At 26.0% G+C, this 24,899-nt stretch overlaps 1 protein-coding gene across 2 annotated transcripts in view; it reads right to left on the minus strand.

Annotated features, from left to right (window-relative positions):
• Positions 1–24,899, minus strand: part of LOC122502972 (putative inorganic phosphate cotransporter) — a 46,063-nt gene that overhangs the window by 19,817 nt on the left and 1,347 nt on the right. The window contains exon 1 of one of the 2 annotated variants that reach the window (XM_043613339.1): positions 7,905–8,504. The exons of the other annotated variant lie outside the window; for it this stretch is intronic. Within the exon in view, the coding sequence (XP_043469274.1) occupies positions 7,905–8,013 (109 nt within the window). The 5' untranslated portion in view covers positions 8,014–8,504. Of the gene's footprint in view, positions 1–7,904; positions 8,505–24,899 lie in introns of those variants that run through there. 2 annotated transcript variants of the gene reach the window in all.

Below are 24,899 nucleotides of genomic sequence, written 5' to 3' on the forward strand. Positions count from 1 at the left end.
GAAAAAATTCGAGTTTATGCGATTTTCAAAAATGGTGGGGTGAAGCCGACATTTCTGATTTTTTTATGATAAAATGCTGGTATGTATATTATTTTAATTTTTTTCAATTGTAAATGAAAAGACAAACATTTTAATGTATAATACAAAAGCTTATCCAAGTCTTCCAATTTGTAGGCAGCAACAACTCGTCGAATTACATTTTCATCACGTCTTGGAATTTACAGTTCTTAAAAGCATATACCTTTGTTCTAAAAATTATTAAATATAACTTTAAATATACTAAGAAGCTAAATAGAATTGGAGATTTTTGATAAATTTACAAAAAAATATGTACACAACACAACTCCTTTTTAAATCCGATATACCATATGTAGAACGTTCAAATGAAGGATGTTAATTTTATTACTTTTTAATTAAAATTTTATCGAAAATATTGTTTTTATAAAAGAGAAATTAATTTTTAAGTAAAAAAGGTTTAAAATATTAGAACTAAAAAAAATATTTCTTTCATTTGAAGGTTCAAAACTTTAGAGAAATTATTAAATCATAATTTTAGATTCCAAATTATACCTATTACAAGAAAATTGGAACTTCTGCTTAACAAGAATTTCCAAGGATTGAAATAGAACGGTGAATAAAATACTTTCAAAAATATTGAAAAATAAAATATAAAAGTTAAAAATAAAAACGTAAAGAAAAAACTTTAACGAGTTCATTTTGCCGTAAACTCATTTTGAAAATTGACGCAATTCAAGTGACCTTAGGTTTTTTGAGTGTTTTTCTGTACCAGTTAAAATCAAAACTTAATTACAGAAAAATAATAAAATAGAAAAATTGTTTGATAAATAGATTTCTAAATCTTTTTAATGTTTGTGTTTAGAAACTATTATTTACAAAAAAGTAATTTTCACTAGCAATTGTTATTCAAGGGAGAATAACAATTTCTAAGAAATAAAGTGCAGTATATTAAAAAAAAATTCACGTAATATTTATTTTTCTGTTAGTCAGTAAAGGCTCGAGACTTTGTCTTGGCACTGTTGGTCTCGTCTCTTCTTGAATTATTATCGAGACGTGATAAATGGTCCATTCTGTCTTGGTCTTGTCACCAGTATACTTTAGTCTCGAGTCTTGCGGTAACACTATAAACGGCTACATCCGCTTTTCCAGAGAGTTATGTAAAATTTGCTGACTTCATTTTCTTTTTTGTAAATGATTTGAAACTTTGTATGACTATTAATTTTAACAGTAATTGCAGACTGAAAAAACTATTGCAAATTTAAAGCATAGATATTTTTGTGTCCATTTTATGAACACTTTGCTTCCTCCTAAATAGTTTCATTTTTCAAATGTTACCTATAATTTGCATTTTTGTCATTCATTGTTACAATTATTTAATACCAAAAAAAGTCACTAATTTCAAAATTAATAATTTTACAAATGTCAAAAGGCTCTGGAAAATGAAAGAAAAACATATATAGGTCTCGGAACATTTTTTTCAAAATATGTGCAAAAAACATTTTTTGAAAAATTTTAAAACGTGAAAAAACATAATTAAACTTCACAGAAAAAATGTGTTAAATTTGTTGACTGTAGTTTTCAGATGATGTTACTTTAACAAGCTCTGGTATTAATTTAACACATTTAAATGTTATTTTAACACCAAATGTAGTGTTAAAATTAAACAGTGTCGGTTTAAAATGTTGCTTGTAGTTTTAACACTTTTGGTGTTAAAATAACATACATCTTTTTTCTGTGATTGATGAAAAAGATTCAAAAACTATTGATTATGCGTTCCTCAATGAAATCTAACAATTTAAAAAAACTTATCCCTTTAACTTTTATGGAACTCGAGATATTTATGAAAATGTGATGTTTTCATACACAAAAAACATCGAGTTTGAAAATTTTCGGTAAAACAATGCTTCCATGAGGAAGCAAAATAATATTGAATCAAGAAAGTTGCTTGTTTGAAAAAAATCGTGGGATGAATACGAACGAGTGAATAAATTATGGCATCGGTTCAAGAAAACGATTATCTCTCTGTAGTATATTTTTGTGACGACAGTGTATGTTCTTGATCCAAGAAAATATGAAATTCGACCTAGAAATTAATCAACATTTAAGAAATATAAAATATATTAAGCCAAGAAAATATGTTTTCCCTAAGAGAATAAATTTAATTGAACTGTGAAAATATATAGACTTCATATAAAGAAATATTTTTTCAATGCAAGTAAAATATTTATTTAAATTCCGATAAAGTATTATTTGGTTGAAATAATAACATATTTACTGTTACGAAATACTAAACTTTTAATTTAAGAACTCTGTTCAGTGCTAACTAGTAATTACTCTTTACAAGAAAATAAATTTCTTCAATAAGGGCAATTTGATTCTTTATCTAAAAAAACTAGATAACAAACCTTTAAAATTTCATATTTTTCCACCCTGTTATTTTGGGTAAATTGACCCAAAAACATCATTTTTTCGAGAAAAATGTGTATAAAAAATTGCAAAATGTAAAAAAAAAAATTGTTTTATAGGTTTATTTAGAAAATTAATTATTAAACTGAACACTTTTTTATTTCTACTAAAAATCATAAATAAACATAATAAATTCATTTAAAAGTTTTCAAACGAAAATTTTTTATCTTTGTTATTTTTAAAGTCTCCTAAAATGACTTTTTTAATCAACTCAGGAAAAGATAAGAAAATGAAAATCGTCATCAATAAATATTCTATAGGCTACTTTTTAAATGAAAGAATGAAATTTAAAATGTTTTTGGTACTTTCTTGAGCAAATTGTGAATAGTTTTTTGAACATTTAATACATTAAGGGGTAACACCACTCTGGAGATATGGCAGAAAAAGTGACCATTTTTTGATGATTTATTTTGGGAAAATGAAAAAAGGAACAAAAAACAAAGAAATTTCATGATCTATAATATAATATAAACTTTGGAAGTACATATGGGATTTTTTATATCAATTTTTGTAAAAATGGCGCACTTTTTGAGTAAATTAATCGATTTTTTACCAAAAAATAAACAGTAAATTGTTTATAAAAAATTAAGTTTACATCCATCCAATTAAAAAATCCATATGTACTTTCAAAGTTTATAGTTCATAGTTTATAAAATTTCGTTGCTTTTTGTTCTAGGACTTAAACTTTTCAAAAAAACGTTTCCAGCCATAAAATAATAGTCGATTTTGAATATGAAATTTACCGCCGTCATTTTGATACATAATTTAAAAAAAAACATTTTTTTCCACACTTCAATATGTAAATTTAATAAACCCTCTAAAAAACCCTATTCCATTTTTGAGTTTCTAAAAACAAATCATCAATAATAGGTCCCTTTTTCTGAATCTATAGAGTGGTGTTACCCTTTAAAAATTGTATTACAACATTTGTTATTATTGTTTAAAATATGAACAAACTCTTACAGCATTGAATATCCCAGGATATTCTGAAAACATCCAGTGGACTTCCTACACGGAAAAAATAAATTTAGCAGATTTTACAAAATTGTTACGGATTAGTGGATACAGCTTATATTACGAAACTGAGTTTTGTAAAATTTAAGGAATATTTCAGGATTAAACTTTAAAACTATTCAGTATAAACTACGAAAGTTCTGTACTTTATCCTAAAATATTCCTTACATTTTACAAAACTCAGTTTCGTAATAAGTTGTTTCCGCTACTCCGTAACAGTTTTGTAAAATCTGCTAAATTTATTCTTTCCATGTAGGGATATCCAAAAGAGTTGTGGTGATATCTAAGGATATCTATAAAATAAGTTTTAAAAATAAAATAATTATATAAATTAAATAAATCTATTGAGGATGTTTTTAACCCTTTAAGGACCAAATGTACAAAAATGTTATCCGAAATTTGGGAGCAATTTTTAGTATGAAAACGGATTGCTGAAAATTTTGCAATAGACATTTCTTAAAGCTCAGGAACCGCTCTTTCGAATGCTGCAATAACAAATATTGAAAATTTATAAATAAACAAATTACATACAGTTATTTAAAAAAAAAACACAATTTTTTAAAGATTTTTTTTTTGAAAATCAAATTTTTTTATTATTTATGGCGAAGGAATACGTCTCAAAGGTAAAAATATCGCGTCAAAAATGTCGTAAAATAAAAATTTGAAAAAAACAAAATGGCGTTCAAAGTCGGCTTTTTAATAAATAATATACAGCAAGTGCACATGTTTTTAAAAACCTCACAGATTCGCTTGAAACTGGTTACTCGGGGGTTTTTGGGGTCGCTGATTACAAATATGATAATAGTTTTTAAAAATTCAAAATGGCGAATCCAATATGGCGGACACTTTTTTCAAAATTTCATCGGATTCGCTTGAAACTGGTTACTCGGGGGTTCTTGGGGTCTCTAATTACGAATATGATAGTAGTTTTTAAAAATTCAAAATGGCGAATCCAATATGGCGGACACTTTTCAAAACTTCACCGGATTCGCTTGAAACTGGTTACTCGGGGGTTCTTGGGGTCTCTAATTACGAATATGATAGTAGTTTTCAAAAATTCAAAATGGCGAATCCAATATGGCGGACACTTTTCAAAACTTCACCGGATTCGCTTAAAACTGGTTACTCGGGGGTTTTTGGGGTCGCTGATTACGAATATGATAATAGTTTTATAAAATTCAAAATGGCGCATCCAATATGGCGGACACTTTTTTCAAAATTTCATCAGATTCGCTTGAAACTGATTACTCGGGGGTTCTTGGGGTCTCTAATTACGAATATGATAGTAGTTTTAAAAAATTCAAAATGGCTAATTCAATATGGCGGACACTTTTCAAAACTTCACCGGATTCGCTTAAAACTGGTTACTCGGGGGTTTTTGGGGTCGCTGATTACGAATATGATAATAGTTTTTTAAAATTCAAAATGGCGAATCCAATATGGCGGACATTTTTTTCAAAATTTCGTCGGATTCGCTTGAAACTGGTTACTCGGGGGTTCTTGGGGTCTCTAATTACGAATATGATAGTAGTTTTCAAAAATTCAAAATGGCTAATTCAATATGGCGGATACTTTTTCTAAAAGTTCATCGGATGCACTTGAAACTGATTAGGATGGGTTCTTGGGGTCTCTGATTATGAATATGATAGTAGTTTTAAAAAAATAAAAATTTCAGAGCATGTACATTATTCAGGTTAGAAATTATTAAAATTTAAACCGTTTTTGCTTTCAAATAATTTGTGTAAAATATAATAGTAATATTAAACTTAATAATAATAATACTAATCATAACTATTTCTTTGTTATAATAATAATACTAATAGGAACTGTTCTTTGTTATTATCGAGTTTTGTCTGTCTTTGAAGCCTCATAAATAAAGATTAATTATGTTTAAGGGGCAAATTTTCTCGAGTGTACCAAAGTTAAAATTGCAAGTTGTTGGATCGGGCTAATATTTTCACAGTATTTAGTAATATGTATGACTAATTAACTACCACGTAATATACACCTATATTTTTTTGGTATAATATTTTTTTTGATTTTTCTTTCAAGAAGGATCCTTTTTTTCTTTTTCTTGTACCAAAAGAAAGCTTAAGATGTGTACTATCAATGTCTAAAACGAAAAAAAACGTTTTTTTTTCGAATTATTAATTAATTAATTAATAAAAATAGAAATATTTTACAACAAAATAAAGTTAACGCAATTCTGCACGGAGAGAAAAAACAAGGCTTTTCCCCATGAAAAAATATGCATTTAACGCGTGAAAATTATCACAGTAAAAATGCAGGACGCTCACGGGTTTTCCCGGTGAGATTCTTGCAACGAGCTAAGGCCAATAGGGGCTAAGGCATGGAATCTGATGAAGTTTTAGAAAAAGTATCCGCCATATTGAATCGCTATTTAAAATTTTTGAAAACTACTATCATATTCGTAATTAGAGATCCCAAGAACACCCGAGTAATTAGTTTCAAGTGAATCCGATGAAGTTTTTAAAAAAAGTATCCGTCATATTGAATTCGCCATTTTGAATTTTGAAAAACTATTATCATATTTGTAATCAGCGACCCCAAAAACCCCCGAGTAACCAGTTTCAAGCGAATCTGTGAGGATTTTAAAAAAATGTGCACTTGCTGTATATTATTTATTAAAAAGCCGACTTTGAACGCCATTTTTGATCCACCATTTTGTTTTTTTCAAATTTTTATTTTACAACATTTTTGGTTAGACATTTTTGACGCGATATTTTTACCTTTGAGACGTATTCCTTCGCCATAAATAATAAAAAAATTAGATTTTCAAAAAAAAATCTTTAAAAAATTGTGTTTTTTTTAAATAACTGTATGTAATTTGTTTATTTATAAATTTTCAATATTTGTTATTGCAGCATTCGAAAGAGCGGTTCCTGAGCTTTAAGAAATGTCTATTGCAAAATTTTTAGCAATCCGTTTTTATACCAAAAATTGCTCCCAAAGTTCGGATACAATTTTTGTACATTTGGTCCTTAAAGGGTTAAGCTTAAGATGTCCTGGTAATAACCCAAAAATATTCTACAAAGCCGTGATTCAGATATCCTATTGGCGTTTTTTTTTTATATTTTGCATTAGTTCAGGATATTCTGGGGATATTCTTTCTTTGTGAAGGAAATACATTACTATTAATTTATCAATCTTAAGGAAAAAGAGAAATGTTTTGTCATTCTTCAGACAAATATCTAGATAAACGTTTTATTCATTTAGGATGTGAAAAAACAAACGTTGCGACATCAACATTAGTGTCTTCTTTAGTATTACATTAAAAAATATGTAATATTAATGTTAAAATTAAGTTTTCTAAAAAAACACGAGTACCCAAAAACATTATTGTAACTATAAATAGAACATGTTTTTTATATTAATATTTACTTGCACAGGAAATTTTTTTTTTAAATTCAATTGAATTTTAGTATATTATCTACTAAGTACTACATTAAAGAGGACCTTAACGCTGATGTCGAAACATCTGTTTTTTCATAAATGAATAAAACATTTATTTAAATATACTTCAATACTGGATGAACATATAATTCTAGATATAGAAATATATCATTTTAAAATTACTCCAAAACGTTCAGAAAATTTCTGCGGTTATTTGCTTGATTTTTAAAAATTATTACCCAGTTGAAAAATTTTGAATATTTTAAAATTTTTTCACAGTTCTTTTAACCAGTTTTCATAAAGTGTGAACTTTTTGAAAAAACGTGTTTATGTTTTTTTGGAAAATTTAAATTGTAACAGAAAATAATAAAAAAAGTTAAGAAATGTAAAAGAACTAGTAATAATTTTTCGCTTGTTGAATTTGAAATAAAATGCTGGGAGTAATTTACAAATAATTGAAGAAATGTATTAAAAAAATGATGTTAGTGTTATATTTTTAGAAAAACAATGAGTAAAGTATATGCTTTAAAACGGATATATTAACTAATTTTCTGGAAGTTTGCTGTTAAAAATTAGAAAATGACTTGGCAGTCTTGAAATTGCATTATTAGGACTCAGGGGCACTACGCCTGCGTTCGCTATATAATATAGATACAGATGTTTCCTCTTGGGTAACAGAAGACCGGCATACTTGGAACACGTGGTTATGCTCCCATGCTTTTAAATAGAATCGGCGCGTGGCGTACATCATACTTTGATAAAAAAAGTACTAAGGCCAACGCAATTAGAAACTTTATTTAAAATGCAGAAAACAATCATTAGATACAATTTAATGATAATGCAGTCCTAATTCATGAGGAAGGTGGCAAAAGTTTCACGATTTTCCATCAGTAACTGTTGCAGAGTTTGTGAAAAAAATGAGGTAAAAATTTCTCTCAAAGCAAGTGCAATTAAAGTTAAAGCAAGAGAAAGACAATTAATAAAAAACACACCTCTTTGCTTTGGCGCCTGCCTGTCTGTTTCTTCCAGGCCAGACTGCTCCCATATAAGCACGTGTCCATTTCTTTCTCGATTTTCCCCGTTAATCCTGACACTATTCATCTCACAATTGCGTTGTGAAAAATACGCGAAAGCACTGTCTCTAAGCAAAAGTTACGTGTTTCGTCTTTCGTTTCACAAAAATTAACTACGACTTTAAAACATTTTATACTTCTTTTTCATCTGCCGCTTCTTTCCAAGTATGTAATAAGTTTGAAAATTTCTCGTATCACACGCAACTACTTCTTATCAATGCAAAGTGACTCACGCTATCTACTGTCATTGAGTCTTTACTCTTAACTTACATCAATCAAAAGAGAGATGGCAAATGAAGACAGACTGAGAAGAGAATACGTACTTCTTCTATAATGTATGCTATTTGTGTTATGTTTCTCTATTCGTATGAAGTTATTATACATGATAAATGTGTGTCTTCTGTAATAGATTACTTTCAACAAATACTGCGAAAAAACTAAGTTTTACATTAATTTAATTCTAATGCAAAAGTACTCAAATAACACGCGCCTCATGCATAAAAATACACTACATAAATCCAAAATGTACTTCTGCACAAGTTCTTCCTTCCTTTTAATAGTGTGCTGTCATCTCTCGGATTCCTATGCAAACCAAGTGACATTTCTGCGTTAATCAAAAATGCACTTTAATTTTTATTATTCAAAATTTCTTTTTCATTAAAATAAAAAAAATAGAAAATATTATAAATCAATGACAAATTTTTTTTTCAAAATAGAACATTTAATTCTTCATAAACTGTTTTAAAATCAAAATAGCTTTTGAGTCCCATTAAGGTGGAAAAATTGTTTCAATTTGAACCTACATTTTTTCCAAGAATCAATCAAGAAAATGGAATAAATCCTAGGTGATATTAAAATTAAAAAAACCAGTTTTAGAAAAGAAAACAACTTCAGTGTTACACTTAGATTTATGCAGCCATCCAGAAAAACTTGACTTTTTTGAAATGATTATTTAAAAACCTTCATAAACTATTATCATAACCAGTATATAGAATATTTAAAAACGCATCGATTGGATCTTCGAAATTATTAATGTTTTAAAAATCAAACACTCTAAGACTTTATTAACACTTCAGACAATTTCAAATTGACATGATATGACATATTTGGTATGATCTAAAGACAACTTTTAGGAAACAAAAAAAGGTTTTAAAAACTCTGAATGATATGCAATTATTAGGCCCAAGGTGCCACGTTACACTTAGATTTATTGTAGCCATCCAAGGCTATTCCCGCAAAATATAAGAAATATATATTAATTATATACTATTCAAATAATTAATTACCAGTAAGACGGGGTTATTTATGTTTTATAAATTCCCTCAACAATCTTTTATTTAATTTTAATTATTTATCATTTTTTTTCTACAGAACAAGAAATCTAAGATTAATAATTGATTTCGTTTAAACGAGTGTTAAACTTTAATTTAACCCTATATTGAAGCTATTTTATTGCTCTATTCATATATAGGAAAATTTCAGAAACATTCATTTCAAAATTTGCGCTGTTTGATCTTCAATAAAAATTGATTTAAACATCAACATTCAATTCAATATCAATTTGCAAATAATGAAAATTATTACATAAGTATGTCTGTTGTGTTGTGAGTTTTAATAATGTAATTATTAAATAAAACAAATAGTACCTACTTATTATTGAGTGCATGCAATCAACTTCTTTCTTCCCTCGTTTTTTAACGATTTTCAACTGTTTGACATTTTTCTTGTGTTTTTCAGTTTTGTTGTTATTTTCCATTTCTGTATTTTGTTTCTTCCTACTTTTCAAATATTAAGCTACTTTTAATATATTTCGGCTATTTTATATAAATCAGTAATGTGATTCAATAAATATAGAAGTAAAACTTCGGATTGATCCACACGGAAGGAATTCTATTTTGACTAAGCGATAAATTTAATAACCACATTAAATAAATAACTAAATAACATTTAGAATGAATGTAATTACTTGTAAAATTTTAAATATGTCAAAATTAATATATGAGTCATAATATAACATTAATGTAAATAATGACATTAACTATAATTATGGCAGACGTATAGTAAACGAATAGCTGCTAAATAGATAGTGTTGACGCTACTATCGACGAAATAAATTTTTTTTACTAAATATACGTATTGTCGTATTTACGATTTTACCTTTCCATGGACACAAGTACCTTAGATATCCAATAATATAATGTATAACTAACTGTCGTACCCGTCTACGACCTGTTATGATTTAAAAAAACCGAAAAAATTTTTAACAATATATATCACAGTGGTTCACAAGTTTCAGTTTATCAATTTCCCTGACAATTTACTAACATTAAAATTATTTTCCCAGACAAAATTCTTTTCACAGGAAAATATAAAAGTTTACAGAAAATGAGTAAAGTTTATGAAAAATAATTATTAAAAATTACCATTATAACCCTTCCTGAATTCAATTACAGGGTTCCTGCAGAATCTGGAAATCATGGAAATGATATGGAATTTTTAAAAGGCTTCTGGAAATCAGGGAAATCATGGAAAAAGCCTGGAATTTTTAAAAGTTTCTAAATTTTTTCTATTTTTCATTTTTTCTCTTGAATAGAAATTCAAATAATAATAAAGCTAAATGGCATAAAAGAGAAGAAAAAATTTGAATTTTAAGAAATTCGATTTTTCGGATTTTTGATAATTTTTGATTTTTTATCAAAGGGTGGAGACTATTTAATAAGTAAAGTATTTTCCAAGAGCAAAAAAATAATTAAGCTAAACCCCATAAAAGAGAAGAAAAAATGTTGAATTTTAAGAAATTCGGTTTTTTGAATTTTTGATAATTTTCGATAATTTCAAATTTTTTACCAAAGAGTCGAGACTATTAAATAAGTAAAGTATTTTTCAAGAGCCCAAAAATAATGAAGATAAATCCCATAAAAGAGAGGAAAAAATGTTGAATTTTAAGAAATTCGGTTTGATTTTGATCTGGAAATCATGGAAAAGGTATAATTTTAAATTCGGATTTCTGTAGGAATCCTGTAATTATTTTTTACAATTTTCAACTACACTTAATTTCTAAATCAATTATTAAAAATAATTCTCCGAAACTTGTTCAAGAATTCAATTATTTTAATACAAAAATTCACTTTTTTATAATAATTGTAACTCTCCATGTTTTATTCTGAAGTTATTAAGGTATAATATGTTCAAAAAATTATAATATAAAAATTCTTAAGTACAATTAATTTTTTAAAAATATTTAAAAATAATTTTTGAAAGATAATAGGTTTTTAATTAATTACAATTGAAAAATTTCCAAACAATTGAAATTTGGTAAAATCTTTTTAAAATATTTGAATTTTTGAAAAATATAAATAAAAATAATCAAATTTTTCAAGAATTTTAATTATAAATACGACCATGATTTCTCCGAAATTTTTATAGGTAATTCTAAGAAAGTAAATTTTTATAAACTTTTAATTACTTTGTTCGAAGATAATTGAATCTTAAAAAAATATCATAAAACAATTCTAAGAATTAGTTTTTAAAAATATTATTATTAATTTTTTTTTGAGTCGTCTGAGAAAAATCTCATTATCTGGCTCAATTCTTAATATTTTTTAATTAAAATTTAGAGAAATATTGTTCAAATGTTGCAATATTATATGCAAAGCGATAAAATAAATTAACTTTTTGCTCTTCCTGCCTTAAAATAATAATTAATAATAAATAAAATAATAAATTAATAATAATAATAATAATAATAATAATAATAATAATAATAATAATAATAATAAATAAATTAATTAATAATATTATTATTAATATTTAATTAATAATTAATAATGTCGTTAGATAATTAATAAATTTATTTATTGTACTTAAATTCATTATTTTTGTCATCACACTGTAAAAAGAAAGCATCTTATTTTAAGATACTTTGGTAGTCACTTTTAAGTTGTTTCCAAAAAGTTATCCAAAGCATCTTAAAATGCATTAATTTCTAAAATAGAATATGGAAAAATAAGATGTTTTAATCGTTTTAAAAGTGATTATAATTTATTTTAAGATGCTTATTTTTGCAGTGCAGAACCTCAAAACAATTGTTTCGAGGTTTTATTATTATTAATCACTAAAGAATAAAATGTTCTAAATTAAAATAAAATACTTTTGTTTTGAGAAGATAAATTGAGAGAATATTAGAAGAGCTTTCTCATGCTATGATATTATACTTTTTTCTGAATATAAGGAAAAAGGTCTATAAGGCCCTATTTCAGCCCTCTTGAAATTTTTATTTAAATTATTAAAAAGTATTTCTCGGCAAGGAAAAAAGTAAATTTTTAATAGTTTTAGGTAATAAGAGAGTTTTTAAACTAAACAAATTAACCCTTAGATAATAAGAAATTTTAAAAAAAGGTCAACAAATATTATGTAAAGAGTTGTTTTAATATTGAATCTGTAACCAGATTTCAAAAATTCAAAATTTCAAGGGGAAGGAATGTGGACCCTCCTCCTTTATTTAATTCCATTGGTTCAACAGGGACCTTGAGTTTATTTAGTTTGAAAACTTCTGTTAATCTACAAAAGAATTTTTACCCAGATAAAATTACTAAAGAAACATATTTATAGAATATTTCTGAGACATTCGATTGTCACTTTCTGTGACGATAGACCATGTCCATTTTACCGTCTTGATGAGAAAGGTTTATTTCATATCCAAATTAATTGCCCTGTGTATTCCAGTTATTGTAGTTGAACTTTTTCTATGAATTGTACATTTGTACTGGAAACCCAAAGACCGTATCTGATTGGTTGGAGTTTTTGTCATCCGGAAACTTTCAAGGTTTTAAGTTTTTTGTTAAATTAATATTCACTGTTTTGTCTAAGGATAGCCCTAATAAATTATTTCAAATAACAAATTTAATTGTTTTTATGGCTGTGACAAAGTTTTTGTTCATCTTCCGCTTGTTACCCAATAAGATGACGTCAATTTTCATATACAAGTTCTCGTATCATATATATTAAAACACTAGAAAGGTACATGAAAATTCAAAAAAATTTTGTTTATTATTTCAATGGAAATAATGTCCATAGAATATCCTGAAATGTCCGTTGCTGTTAAATTTTAATTACATGAAAAAGATAAAAAAGTTAATAAAATAAAATATTTCAATATTTAAAAATTTTATTTTGTTGACTCACGTACCATAGATTGGGTAGAACTCAAGGATTTTTTATAGTTCAGGTTAGTAGTTCATTTAAACTACTATTTAGCAATGAAATTAATAGGAAATGATATTCAATTTTTAAAAATTCTTGAGGAAGTATGTGCAATAATAATGCTATTATAATTTTAACGTTCACTTTTTTTTAAAGATTTCACAATAGAATCATTTTTAACCCATTGACAACAAATGGCACGCAAAGCATTGACATTGTGTTTCTCAAACGAAGGGAATGTAAAAATAGATGATTTTGTAAATTATAAGAAGCTCATTAGAATTTTTATTTCGTAGACTTTCGTAGACTCTCTTTAGAACATCATTTTAGCAGAATATATAATTGTTATAGAATTTTAGTTTGGCAGAATTTCCATTAAATCGATTTTATCAATGTTGTAGAATTTTTGTTTGTAAGAATAATAATGAAACAGAAATTAAATATGATTGAATTTTAATTGTTGCGAAAAGCTATTTGGCAGAATTTCAATTAAACAGAACAGAAATTTAAAAAAATATTTGTTAGAAAGAAAACTAGAAATAATTCTAATTTAGCACACCGAGGGATAATTTATATTAAATTTTGTAAAAGTACTTTACAAATTAGAGAAAAAGTGCGACAATACCAAATTTTGATATAAAAAATACTAAACTTTAAAAAAACTTATTTGAAATTTAGTATAATTATATCAAATATCAAGAATATTAATTAAATTTTAATATAACTATACTACATTTCACATATGTTTTTTTAAAGTTTAGTATTTTTTATATCAAAATTTCGCTTTGTTGCACTTTGAAAAAAGAAGTGTTATTTTAACACTAAAAGTAGTGTTAAAACTACACACAACATTTTTAACCGACACTGTGTGATTTTAACACTACATTGATGTTAAAATAACAATAGAATGTGTTAAATTAACACTTGGGTGTTAAATTAATATACATTTTAAATGGGGTTAAAATAACACCAAAATTGTGTTAAAACAACACTATCTGAAAACTACACGCTACACATTTAACACTTATTTTTTTCTGTGTTTCCCCTAATTTGTGAAATACTTTTGCAAAATTTAATATATATTCTCTCTCCATGTAGAATATTTATTTGTCTGAATTATTATATAGTTTGACAGAAAGTCAAAAAGGCAGGACAGAGTCTTCATATAGTAAAATAGGCTAAATATCTGTAAAAAATTAAAGCAATCAGCAGTACCTAAAATTTTATAAGTCTATTCAAACATGAATAACTAAATAGTATTATTTTTTGGTATTATTTTTTTGAAAAAAAATTCTAAGTCTATCGAAAAATTTGAATTTTGTCCAGAATTTTGAGAAAATGACCATAGTTTATTGTAACGATATAACGAAAGCATAATGATTTATTGAAAATCAGATTCCTGTAATTTAATTTTAAAGAAAAGAGATCAAATTTAAGGAAGTGTATGTTACATATTAGAAACTGAAACGAGCCAATTCATTCATAATGATAAGAAGAGAGAGAGAGAGAGAGGGAGTGTGTAATGTTCAAATATGGAGAGGGGATGAGAGTAATTAGAAATCAATTGATAATCAATGAAGTTTCCGACACGTTAAAGGTCAGACTCATACGTATTCTTATAATATAAAGAATTTAACACTCCTTTGACTTTATTTACATTTCCAGCTTCCAGGTTGCACTCGCGTATGATTAAATTATAATGTAATTTATTGCAATAGATATTATCTGTCTTTGGAATTAATGACGCATGGAAGAGGTGAATGAGATCTAGATATATTTTATAAATAAAAAGTACCAGTTTCAATTGTTGTTTTCGTGTGTAAAATATATAAATTTAAATCACACAAAAAGATAAAAAAATATTACAAATCTCAAGATCTGTGTCAATCTATCATAATTAAAATTTGACTAATTACATTTAAATATTTACAAATTATGTGATCTGCGAGTAAAACTTTTTCGAAAAATGATGAATTAAAACTTGATTAAAAAAAACTGGGAAGTACAGATTTTTAACTGAAATCTAAAAAACAAGTTTTTGCGGAGTTTTTTTCCTTAATCGACGCAGAATACAAATATTTGCTTTTTTATTAATTATTTTGACGCGTTAATAGGTAATTCTTATTAAAAATTCTTATACGCGAATAAGCGCGTGATTCTTGTACAATGGTGTATGTAAATGATAAATCCATAAAGAATTCTAATTTAACGGGAAAAAAAGAATATAAGTTTTATTTTAGATTGAGTTTTTTTCCGTTTATGGAATAAACAATGTTTTTAACAACAGAAGAAAGCCTGTAATTATTTTGCTTTATAGTTGTCTGCTATGGGCAAATATTTACCAAAATCTGTCTGATTGAGTCAAATTAGCTTGCAAGCACGATTTTTTTATATACATGGAGAAAAATATAGAGTAACTTTTTCTATTTACAAAGTAGAACCAACAATGTCTGGAACTTCTGCGCATTTCTGACAACTTTTACTATTTTCAAATATTGTGAAATATTTGAAGTACATTTTACTAATTTTTACAAATATGTACTTCGATTGTGGCAATATTTACTACTCAAAAAATAGTAAAAATTGCCAAAAATGCGCAGAACTTTCTGTCAGTGTAAGTTTTACTTTGATTGAGGATTTTATCATTGATTAACTTTTAATCGGCCCTAAATGTAGCAAATTTCATAATAATTCGATTACATTTTTTCAACATACTGTCGAACCGGAAAGTAGAATTCTGTCACACAGTCATTCAATGGGTTAATGGCCCGGTAACACCTAACTTTCAACTCCGCTCTTCTACCGCTACATGCGAATGTCAATTTTAGTGTCTACAGCTACAGGAAACCGGTACCGCGCCAAAACAGAACCATTGGCCCGTGAAGTAACGTTTATCAGATTCTCTTTATAATTTAGAAATAATTGTGAAAAATTATGTCTTTTGTAGATGTATCTTTAATTCCAATAATTACTCTCTAAATTTTCTTGAATTAGTAAAAATGTTTACTAATTTGAATTAGTGACTGACCTTTTGCTTTTAAATTAGTAAATTTTACTAATAAATAGTAATTTCTACTAATTTATTAGTAAAATTTACTAATTCAAATTAGTAAACATTTTTACTAATTCAAATTTAGAGAGTAAAAACATGAAAAGTTGTTAATTTTAATATGATTAAATATGGAATGAAGCGATTTTCTTCACTCTCCTCTATACTTTGAAGCTTATAGCTCTAAAGAGAGACAATTTTTACTAAATCTGCCAACGTAAAATGGGTACAGTTCTTGTAAATTACTTGAATCCAAAAGATTGTTTAAATCCATTCTGCAACCGCGTTTCTTTATGGATTAAAAAATCTTTTGGATTTATGCAATTCGAGATTACTAAATTGTTAATTGATTTTTATTTATTTAATAATCAAGACCTCTACCTACTATTTTTGTTCAAAAAAATTCGAACATCAAATACCAATGTGATCGACAAACATAAGTGCATTTACAAGCATGATTTTGATTACAATTTCTCTATCTTAGACAATGAATCTTGATGGAATAAGAGATTCATATCCGAAATGAATCATATCAATTTACAAAAGAAACCTTTAAATAAAAAAGTTGACATAAAGAAATCTTAATTATTTTTACAAAATTTTTTTAAAATCTTTAATCTATTATAATTTTACACTATTTAATAATTTTATATATTTATTATTTTGGTTATTGATACTCTTCTCTTTTCAGTGTCATTGTATTTATAAATAATTAATAGCTCTTTGTTTTTGCAAAAGTCATCGACCTTTGCCTTCTGTATACTTTTAAAATTATTAATATAATTTGATTGGATTGGATTGATCGCAAAAGCTACCTATTCTTAGCAATTTTTATCTTCGGTAACTTTTTATTAATTTGTGCTTTTTATATTTCTTTGTGTTTTGAATTATTAATAAGTATTTTCAGTTCCTGAAGAGGAAAGCAGAGCTGTCGAAATATTAAAATTTGTTTTTTATTTAGTAAATTAGGGTCTAATTCGAACTAATTGTGTCGCAATTAGACCCTTCGTTACGACTGCCAAAACCTAAATAAAATCTATACATTGTAGACTGAAAGTAAAGCTTAAATTTCGACATTGGTCTACGTATACATAAATATTCCATAAATAAAAATTGAAGTAAAAAGCCATTTTTCAAACATAAATTAATATAATAAAAACTTTTTTCTAATTTAGTAAGATAATTTCCAGTTTTTCTCGGCTATTTCCCGGTTAGTTAGGTTATTATTACCCTGTGTGCACAAAAACGTCTTTGTTCTGAAAACTTTTCTAAAACGTTTTTAGAATGTTTCATGTCCGCTACATAAGGGCTTAAGAACGTCCAATGTTCTAAAAACGTTTTTGGAACATAAAACGTTCTTAAGACGTTATGTAGAGGATGTGAAACGTTTTAGGAACAAAGACGTTCCCGTACCCACAGGGAATTAATAAATATCTCGGAAACAGAAAAAAACGTTTTTTTTTCATTTCGTTTGTTCAACTATAATACATCCTAAACTTGATTTTAAGACTAGAAAAATTGAGTTCTTTTTTGTAGTAAAAAAAGGTACCCCATTGAGTTTACATGGAAACTCCAATCGAAAAATTAATAATTTTTCTCTATAATTTCTCAAGCGTTTCTATAGAATTGTTATAGAATTTCCAATTTTGCGAAAACAATTTTAACAGGAGTGTACGTGCATTTTCAAAAATAAATTGAGGGGCCATATGCAATAATGGACGAGGCGTTCGAACTGATCTGAAAGAGAAAAAGAAATATAATAATGTGCAAAGAATTATGTAAAACACAAAATTTCTCAATATTATTTGCTTTAATTTTCAGTGAAGGATCAGTCCGAGTGCCTCGTCCGCTATTGCATGTGGCGCCTCAATTATAATTTACATTTGATTTCTTTGAAAAATAACAAAATTGACAATCTCAAAGTGTTTTTTTTTGATAGTTTTCGGAAAATAAAAATAGCCTGAAAAACGTCATATGCAGTAGAAGGACATTTCTCAATAAATTTTTCGAATTTTTAGTTAGTTTCTCTTGGCAAATAATTTATTTAGCTAAAAAATAAATAATCAGATGGAGGAAGATGAAAAAAATTCCGCTTGATGATAAAACAGCGGAATGGCTAATTATTATTATGTACATTGTGAAAATTGTGCTAAATATGAATTCTGTTAAATAAATATTTCAGTAAATATAAATGTTGGACAAAATAAAAATTTAAACAAACAAAATCAATGTACATTTTGCTATATTTACATGAAAATTTAATCTGATAAATTTCAGAAATTCAAACTAATAAAGTGTTAAGAATATTCATGGCTCCAAAATTTGTAACCGGTTTTCAGTTGTACAATAACCGGTTATATATCCGGTTAACCAGTTAGAATAAAATAACAGTTTAATTGGTTAAAACCGAACCAAATATCCGGTTAATACAAAACGACAAATAAATTAACCAGTTACAGGAAAGTAGTCGTTTTAGAATAGTTGTACAAGTGGGAAGATATAAATCTTTGTCTCTTTTAAGTGAACATTAAATGGGAGCTGTGGGCCCTCATTATATTTGTTTCTCACACCTCATAAAGAAAAAAAATTAATTTACGTTGACTCGGTTGCAAGAAAATAATATATTATTATTTACTTCTTTTAATTAAGGAAATTATTATAAAATTCAAAATTGAATAAACTATTTTAAAAGTAGGGTAAAAAGTGTAAAATATTATTTTGTGAATTAAAAATTTAATTTTACCCAAGAAGAAACCCTAAATTGACCCTACGTTTTTATCAGGGCACTGGTCATCTAGGTACTGAGAGACCGGATGTTCCTAAAAAGGTTTCAATTAAACAAATGTTTTAGACCTATCTAATAAAGTAAAACATTTCATGCATTTCATACTTTAGTAACTTAGACATTTGACATCTTAAAAGAGACTACAATGTATTTTAATATGCTATTCTTTTTGAAGTGTATTTGAAATTTCTCAAGTGTAACACGATTGCTTTTCGGAAAAGTTACATTTCTAGCTTAGGTGTACTAACGTCCAAGATATGCGGCTATTGTAGTTCAAAGGAAAGGAAATGTAGATTTCCAGAATTGGGATCGTAGCACCACCAAAATTTCGTTGTTCCTTAATAAGTTCCTCAAGTTTCAGCCGTTTGGAATTCAATGGCACTCAAAATTTCTTGAGTGTTATCGCTAAACATCTTAAGACGCTAGGAACATCTCAATATACTTTTAAAAAACTTGCCGAAGTATCTTACGTTTCTAAGAAGGAAGAAATATTTAAATCACCGAAAATACCTAAAGTATTTTAGATATCAGTAAGATACTGTGTAAAACATTTTATTTCCAGATGGATGGTACTATTCTTCTATCTTTACGTCTTACATTACAAGATACTAAATAAGTCACCTATTTTTGCAATGTTTAATCAATTATTTTCCGAGGGAAAAAAGTTTCATAAACTACGTTAACTGAAGAACTCATTTTACTTTAAGGAGTTATTACCATTGATGTGATAAGTTTTTCCAAGACAGTAAAAGTTATTGAAATTAGTCCAAAAAATAATTTTTAACAAGCAAAAAAAAGTGAATGAAAAAAAACTTATATCAATATTTCATCATATTATTACACCAATTAGTCAAAAAAGCACACTTGAATACTTTTTCTTCAACTTTTTCTGTAAAATGAAAATTTTCAATATTTGATTTTAAATTTCAACAAACTGCAATGTCTTGGAAAGCAATTATCACATTAAAGGTAACAAGTCATCTTTTAATGCATTTTAAATTACCTTTACAATAAACACAAGAGCATTAAAGAATGTTAAATATTTTAAGAATGACTTGGATTTTAAGAAACTAATTCTAGTTCAATGTTCTTTGTAATGTTTAATTTAAAAGTTAACCAAGTTATTTCGGTTAGAACTTTTTTATAACATTTATTATAACAGCTTTTAATATCTTGAGGAGAAAAATTTTCAGTTTACATGTCCCGTGTGGAAATCTGCCCAAGTTAGCCCAGTTAAAAACTGGGAGCCAGCTGGGCCCCACCTGGGCTTCCCATTTTCATAAAAATATTAACATTATAATAGAAAAAGTCTGAAAATTAAATATAACTATTCACAATAAATCATTCTACAATTAATTCATAATAATAATAATCATTATTATTTTAAACAATTTATTATTGTCAATAATTATAAACTTTTATTGTACTACACTAACAGACATTTAGTTTTACCGAAATTTTAAAGTTGTTCCAGCTGAATTTATTTATTTATTTAATAATTAACTCATCAAGGTATAACGGTTTTTAATACATTTTAATAATTGTTTAAACAAATGATTGTTGTTATTTATTAACTTTTGATACACATAACTTAGAAACTTGCAATTTTTTTCCTAATTTTGCAATTAAGTAATACGAACGACATAAAATAAAGACAATTTATGGTTTTAACAATTCAGAAATTGTTTAAACAAATTATTGTTGTTCTTTATTAACTTTTGATACACATAACTTAAAAACTTGCAGTTTTTTCCTAATTTTGCAATTAACTAATGTAAATAGTAAATCATTCGGATGTTTTATGATTTTAATTTTAACAATTTATCAAATGTTTAAACAAATAATTGTTGTTATTTACTATCTCTTGACACATAGCATCTAGAAAAATGAAGTTTTTTTCTTATTTTGCAATTAGTTAATCAGAGTAGTAGTAATTGTAAAATTAGAAAGAAACTGCAAGTTTCTGGATTGTTTGTATCAAAAGTTAATAAATAATAACAATTATTTGTTTAAACAATTTCTGAACTGTTTAAATCATAAAATACTGTTATTTCATACTTTTCAGATTAGTTAAATGTAAAATTAAAAAGAAACTGCATTTTTTAGGTGCTTTGTGTCAAAAATTAGTAAATAACAACAATCATTTGTTTAAACAATTTTTGAATTGTTAAAACCTTAAATTATTTTTATTTCATGTGGTTCGAATTAGTTAATCGCAACATTAGAAAAAAACTGCATCTTTCTGGAAGCTAGTGTCAGGAGTTACTAATTAACAACAATTATTTATTTAAACAATAACGACTGCAATATAACATTAGTAAAATTTATTATATATAATAACAAAAATCGTTTAGAGTGAAAATTATTAAATAGTTTAGTTTTTCTTTAATATTTAATAATAAAACTTTGATGTAATTATGGTCATCTTCGTACATGAATTGACAATTGACAAACATGTTAACATTTTACGGAAGCATTTTAGAGTTTGTCTATTGACCCACTCACGGTGGGTTCCGGTCAGGCGAAATAATATTATAAGTGGGCGTGAGCTGGGCCCTACCTGGGCTTCCCAGTTTTTGAGGACCCACATCAATAATTATATAAGCAAAAATTTCTAAGTCCAAACCTAAAAATTTTTTTTTCAACAAAAAATTAATGTTTATAATGACTTAGATTAAGAAAAAACGTGTTTTTAACAAAAATGTATTCACAATATTTTTTTTATGTAATGTCCACATAATTAATTAGTAAAAATTTCTAAGTCCAAACAACTAAAAAAAATTTTTTTTTTTAGACCAACAAATTAATGTTTATAATGATTGTAAACAATAAAAAACACATTTTTAATAAAAATGTATTGATATATTTTTTTCATAATAATATAAATATTATTTTAAGAATATTTATCGTTTATTATTACATTAATAATATTGTTATTATTATTATTAAACTATTTATTTGTTACGGTGTATTCGTGTCAGTAAGTGCTTTATTAAATCATTTCAGCAGATCAACAAGTCACTGACAATAAAACGTCGGTGTTCAGTAGTTAGTCTCCGTAGTATAGTGGTTAGGGCGTTAGTCTAGTAGTCCGTAGGTCGTAGGTTCAATCCCCGCGTGCGTTAAATTTTATTTGTTTCTTAGGTTTGCGTTTATTCCGATTTTTCTGCATTGTATTCGTATAAGTATGCCATTTAGTGATTATATATACCGTTTAATAATTTAATTAACAAATTTCTAATTTTTTTATAAATTTTTAATTTATAAATGAAAGGATATATATTAATTCCCACATATATGCTAACATTATTTATGAATTTGCTTTTGGTCACAATTTCATTAAAAAAAGTAAAAATCGTTAAATAATAACGTTATTTATTTATAATTCGACTTATTTGTTATTAATAAACAATTTATTCATTAATTTGAATGAAAACTAAATCTATGAGCCCCAGCTGGATTTTTCCTAGGTGGGCTGTGGCTGGATTCACCGTTACAAGCCAAGGAATCGCCCACCTGGGCCATCCCTGCTGGGACCCACCTAGAACCTGGGAAGCCCACCTGGGACCCACCGTGGGCCCACCTCACTTTTCCACACGGGGTATTAAAAAATAAATCACTCTTTTTGGTGATACAGAACAGGTGTCCAGACAATTAGGCACAATCATGCTTTAAACATTTCACTTTCACAAAAATAATAATGAATATCATTCTGCTACAGTGATTCATCGAAAGTACTCCAAAAAACGTGTTTTGCTTTGAGCGAAATATCTCTATATTCGAAATATTGGAAATGCAGACTTCGCATTCATCTACTATTTACACCTACTATTTACTACTTTTTTACATTATTATACTACTATTTGGGTACTTTTTTGAAGATTTCAGTCACTAAAAGCTTTCTGTTTTTTTTTTGAGAATTTACACTACTTTAAATTCTCTAATACCAAAAATCAAAAAAGCTATTCTCAAAAATTATAATCAAATTCTCTAAAACGATTCAATTATTTTCAATATCTAGTATTTTCATGAAATTTCGCAAAAGAATTCAATTATTTAAAAAGAAATTGATAAAATTCATCAAAAATTCAATTACTTTTTTATAAATAATATAATTTCTACAAGAATTCAATTAATTTAGAATAGCATTTTCAACAAAATTTCGAAAAAATCAATTGTTTAACAAAATTTTTATACAATTCTTCACAATAATTCAAATACTTTTACTAATGATAATGCATTTTTCATGGGAACTCAATTTTTTAAAAAAATTTTTGATAAAAATCTAAGCAAGAGTTCAATTATTTTCATAAATAATAAAACTCATCGAAGAATTTCAATTGTTTTCACAAATAAAGTTATCCACGAGAATTCAACTATTTAAAATAAAATTTTCATAATATTTATTGTATTTCGAAAAAATTAATTATTTAAAACAATGTTTATAAAATTCTTATAAAAAATTCAATTATTTTCAAAAATAAAAAAAATTTCACAAAAATTCAATTCTTTTAAAACATTTTAATGAGAAGTAATTCTATTTATAAAGAACAAATTTGTAATTATTTGGACCCAAGGCCACAATCAACAAACAGTATTTGACAAAAATTAAGGTCCTTGAAAAAATTCCGAAATTAAACATTTTAATAAAATTTTTTGCAGTAATTCAATTATTTTCATAAATAATAAAATTCTTCTCAGGAATTTAATAATTATTCTTGAAAATTTTAATAAAATTCTTAGCAAATATTCAATTTTTTTCAAAAATAATCAAATTGATCGCAGGATTTCAAATATTTTTTATATAATTTTACAGGAATTGATCAAGAAAATGTAATTGTTTTTAAAAATTTAATTTCAATTCCTTAAGAAAATTAATTTATTTAAAAAAATATTTTTTTAAAATTCTTTGTAAGAATTCAATTATTTACAAAAATAATAGAATTTTTCCCAGGAATTCAATTATTTGAAAATAATTTAATCAATTATTTTAAATACAATAACATTTTAATAAAACTTTTTTGAAATAATTCAATTATTCTTTTAGATTTTAATAAAATTCTTCCCAAAAATTCAATTATTTGCATAAATATATTTCTTCGAAAGAATCCAATGATGTCGATAAATAAAAAAATAACCCCCTAAAATCTAATTATTTTGAGGCATTTTAATAAAATTCTTTGCAAAATTCAATTGTTTTCATAAATAAAAATATTCATCACAAAAATTTAATTATTTTTAAAAACTTTTCACAATTCAATGATTTTTAATATCTACTATTTTCATAAAATTTCCAAACAGAACTCAAGTATGTATTCAAAAAATTTTTTGTAAAAATCTTCGTAAGAATTCAATTATTTTCATGAATAATAAAAATTTCTCGGAAATTCAATTATTTAAATTAGAATTTGCATAAAATTAGTCGAAAGAAATAAATTATTTAAAAAATTTTATAAAATTCTGGGCAAGAATTAAATTATTTTTATAAATATTGAAATTCTTTGATGAATAATAAAATTCTTTGCAGGAATTCAATTTATTGGAAGGATAAGAAAGAAGTAAATATTTTTGATGAAAATTAGGAAAAAGTCAGGAAAATAAAATATAGAATGGAATTTTTGGCAGTTTTGTGAAGTGTGTAAAACGAGTTTTTTTGGTCGTCAAGTTTAATTTTTCGACAGCTACTTTTTTACTACTTTTTCTTAGTTTGAAAGCTATTTTTTTAAAATTAATTATTGAATGCGAAGTCTGGAAATGAAAAATTAAATAACATTCTTGTCCTTAATAGAAAGTCTGTTTTTCAAGAAACACTTTTTTCAAATTTCGCTATTTCGGAAAAATTAGAAATCATTTAGATTCCGATTAAGGATAAAATTAT

The sequence above is a fragment of the Leptopilina heterotoma genome, unplaced genomic scaffold (genome assembly GCF_015476425.1).
Source record: "Leptopilina heterotoma isolate Lh14 unplaced genomic scaffold, ASM1547642v1 Lhet_24, whole genome shotgun sequence".
Lineage (NCBI taxonomy): Eukaryota > Metazoa > Arthropoda > Insecta > Hymenoptera > Figitidae > Leptopilina > Leptopilina heterotoma.